Consider the following 4,154-nt stretch of genomic DNA (forward strand, 5'->3'; position numbering starts at 1 on the left):
CCAGTGGGTCACTGTTAAAACTGTATCTTAAAGCGGGTACAGCCTCAGTGGTCACACGTTAAACTGTATTCTTAAAGCGGGTTACACAGTAAAACTTAAAGCGGTACAGCCTCAGTGTCACAGTAAACTGTATCTTAAAGCGGGTACAGCCTCAGTGTTCACAGTAAACGGTATCTTAAAGCGGGTACAGCCTCAGTGTTCACAGTAAACGGTATCTTAAAGCAGGTACAGCCTCAGTTTCACAGTAAACGTATCTTAAAGCAGGGTACAGCCTCAGTGTTCACAGTAAACGGTATCTTAAAGCGGGGTACACGCCTCAGTGTCACAGTAAACGTATCTTAAAGCGGGTACAGCCTCAGTGTTCACAGTAAACGGTATTCTTAAAGCAGGTACAGCCTCAGTGTTCACAGTAAACGGTATCTTAAAGCAGGTACAGCCTCAGTGATCACAGTAAACTGTATCTTAAAGCGGGTACAGCCTCAGTGTTCACAGTAAACGGTATCTTAAAGCGGTACAGCCTCAGTGTTCACAGTAAACGTATCTTTAAGCGGGTACAGCCTCAGTGTTCACAGTAAACTGTATCTTAAAGCGGGTACAGCCTCAGTGTTCACAGTAAACGGTATCTTAAAGCAGGTACAGCCTCAGTGTTCACAGTAAACGGTATCTTTAAAGCGGGTACAGCCTCAGTGTTCACAGTAAACGTATCTTAAGCAGTGTACAGCCTCAGTGTTCACAGTTAAACGGTATCTTAAAGCAGGTACAGCCTCAGTGTTCACAGTAAACGGTATCTTAAAGCAGGTACAGCCTCAGTGTTCACAGAAACGGTATCTTAAAGCAGGTACAGCCTCAGTGTTCACAGTAAACGGTATCTTAAAGCAGGTACAGCCTCAGTGATCACAGTAAACGTATCTTAAAGCGGTACAGCCTCAGTGTTCACAGTAAACTGTATCTTAAAGCAGGTACAGCCTCAGTGTCACGTAAACGTATCTTAAAGCGGGTACAGCCTCAGTGTTCACAGTAAACGTATCTTAAAGCGGTACAGCCTCAGTGTTCACAGTAAACGGTATCTTAAAGCAGGTACAGCCTCAGTGTTCACAGTAAACGCGTATCTTAAACAGGTACAGCCTCGTATCACAGTAAACGTGGTGCGGTGTGCCAGGGCTTTAAGATACAGTTTACTGTGAACACTGAGGCTGTACCTGCTTTAAGATACCGTTTACTGTGAACACTGAGGCTGTACCCGCTTTAAGATACCGTTTTAACAGTGGCCAAGTAGGGTACTGTGGCTATTTGATCATAATGTAGACCTACCAGAGGGGTCTACCATCAAAAACAATGAAGAAAATGCATCCCATAACATTTTAACCTGTTCTGTCATTCAGCCTACAGTAGCAGCCAATGTGTGGTGTTCAATGTAAACCTACATTCTATGAGACTTGTGATAAAAACATACAGGGCTTAACATTAACCTGTTTATCCACTTGTCCTTCAGACAAGGAGGTGACTGAAAATGTTGTTGTTTGATGTAAGAGACCACTTTATGAAATAAAATGCAGCATTATTCCCATACCGTTATTACAGAGAATCAGACACATTATGCAACCCTCTGCCTATTGGCTACTTAGCTTATTCAAGCCTGTCTCAAAATACAACACTGCCCCTCAAAGTGAATGGCACAGATCCATATATGGCAATGGCTTATTTGAATATAGGCCTACTGCAGCTCTGATTGGTTATGGCGCACCGGTCTGTATAGAGTACGGCTGAGTAGTGTGTGTCAATGCAATGGAATCCTACTCCGAAGCRTWCTGCCTACAACAAAATCTCTTTCACAGTTAGTTTTGCATACTAWKTCTTRCATAGTTCAGTTTGTTTCGGTATGTTACATTGAAAGTGGCTAATATTGCGTTGATTCGAGCACAATTCTCACAGGGAAACGTTGTTAGTGTTAACGGGGAAAACTAGAAAGYTGAGTTGAGGTTCTGTCTCGTGCTTCTCTGCGCGGGCTGATATTAATTATGCGTGGCAGTCCATAGAAGGAACATTGACTCATTCCATATCTCCGTGGCGACCACTCACTCTGGGGACAGGAAGAAGGTGTACTTCCTGTGGTCCAGGTCCCGCCCCCTGGTCATGCTGAGTGTGATGCGTTTCCTGTCTGTGAAGTTGAACTCGTTGGGCCAGTTGGAGGAGTGGAGGTAGGTCATGATGGAGGGGTCCGCCTCGCGCACCTCTGACCACACCCCGTCTGGAGAGGAGTAGGGGACAGGGGTGAGCTTACCTCCTCTCTGTACATCCCCTAAATACTGCCCCTATACACTATTCAATTCAATACAACTCTATTGATACCCCAAAAATGTAAATTACTTATTTGACTTGATTTGGCAATTGAAAAATACAATTAGTCCCCACATACCCTGCTACTTACTATAAAGAGGTACACATAAGCAGGTATGGGTATTATATTGTGATTATATTTATACTGCAATTCTGTTTCTATTGTGATTGGTTCTATTGTGTTTCTGTTCCTAATATGAGTCTGCTCCTATTGTGATGCTGTTCCTATTGTGATGCTGTTCATATTGATGATGCTGTTTTATTGTGATGCTGTTCCTATTGTGTGCTGTTTCTATTGTGATTATATGTGATGCTGTTGCTATTGTGATGTTGTTCCTATTGTGATCTGTTCCTATTGTATGCTGTTCCTATTATGATGCTGTTCCTATGTGATTCTGTTCCTATTTTGATGCTGTTCCTATTGTGATTATATTGTGATTCTGTTTATATTCTACATTCTTATTGGGATTCCTATTTATATTGTTGATTCTATCCTGTTGTGATTCTATTCCTATTGTGATTGCTGTTCCTATTGTGATGCTGTTCCTATTTGTGATTATATTGTTGATTCTGTTTATATGATATTATTTTCTATGGGATTCTATTCCTATTGTGATTCTATTCCAATTTGTGATTCTGTTCTGTTGTGATTATATTTATATTTGATTCTATTCCTATTGTGATTCTATTCCTATTGTGATTCTATTTCTATTCTGATTCTGTTCCTATGATTCTTACCGTCCAGGGTGGTGAAGTTGAGTTGGATGAACAGTCCGGCCTGCTGTTGGAGTTACCGGCGCTGACCCGTACGATGACAGAGTCACACCGGCTCACGTTAATGGCCCCGCTAAAGGGACTCCCGTCAACCCTGCCCCATTGCTGTCGGTGGCGCTGCCATTGTTCACGGCAACGTGATGGCTTGGTTTGTCGTCGAGGTCTGAGATTGGGATCTGGGAACCGCATCTCGCCGCGGAACTCCATGGAGGCCACCTAGAGTAAGATTAGGATGGATTACAATGTAGGATTAGAATAGATTACAAGACATTGATATCAACATCATGAATCCTCGATAATAGAAAAGACACCATACAGACAGTATAAATAAGAAACAGTCCATACCTCGGTACTGACTGTGTAGTTGGCCACAAAGTTAAAGGGGAACGGATTGGCTCCACCTGGAGAACGGGAGAGATGGGGAGGGAGGGAGGATGGAGGAGGGAGGAAGGATGGGAGAACATGGGGAGGGAGGTGGGAGGGAGGAAGGGAGAGATGAGAAGGAGGAAGGATGGGAGGAGGAGAGATGGGAGAGATGGGAGGAGGATGGGAGGGAGGGAGAAGGAGTGAGGATAGGGAGGAAGGATGGGAAGAGATGAGGAAGGATGGGAGGGGAGAGATTAAAAGGTATGAAGGAATACCCATCTATGATGACTGTGAAGAACCCACACTTACTGGAACATGAGTTGTACCACGCTGGTAGCTGCTCTGCTCAGACTGTTGTTGAAGGCTCTGGGGATGGAGAACCTTCTGCACTCTGGGGAGAACACAGTATAACTGATTTAATAGAAACACATATCACTTTATTAATAGAATAACTTTATTTAATAGAACAGAATACTTTATTTAATATGAACTTAATAGAACAACTTTATTTAATAGAACATAATATTTATTTTTAGAACAAATAACTTATTTAATAGAATAGAATAGATAAATGTAATTTAATAGAACATAATAACTTTATTTATTAGAATAGAATAACTTTATTTAATAGAACAGAATAGAGTAACTGTATTTAATAGAACAGAACAGAATAACTG

At 42.0% G+C, this 4,154-nt stretch overlaps 1 protein-coding gene across 1 annotated transcript in view; it reads right to left on the reverse strand.

Annotated features, from left to right (window-relative positions):
* LOC112078136 (polycystin-1-like) overlaps positions 1-3,517 on the reverse strand; it is a 5,011-nt gene extending 1,494 nt beyond the window's left edge. The window contains exons 1-3 of the mRNA XM_024144459.2: positions 3,457-3,517; positions 3,076-3,327; positions 2,080-2,248 (exon numbers count right to left, since the gene is read on the reverse strand). Coding sequence (XP_024000227.2) covers positions 2,080-2,207 — 128 coding nt within the window. The 5' untranslated portion in view covers positions 2,208-2,248; positions 3,076-3,327; positions 3,457-3,517. The remainder of the gene's footprint in view (positions 1-2,079; positions 2,249-3,075; positions 3,328-3,456) is intronic.
* Positions 3,518-4,154: the final 637 nt, after the last annotated feature.

Source organism: Salvelinus sp. IW2-2015, unplaced genomic scaffold, assembly GCF_002910315.2.
Source record: "Salvelinus sp. IW2-2015 unplaced genomic scaffold, ASM291031v2 Un_scaffold5299, whole genome shotgun sequence".
Lineage (NCBI taxonomy): Eukaryota > Metazoa > Chordata > Actinopteri > Salmoniformes > Salmonidae > Salvelinus > Salvelinus sp. IW2-2015.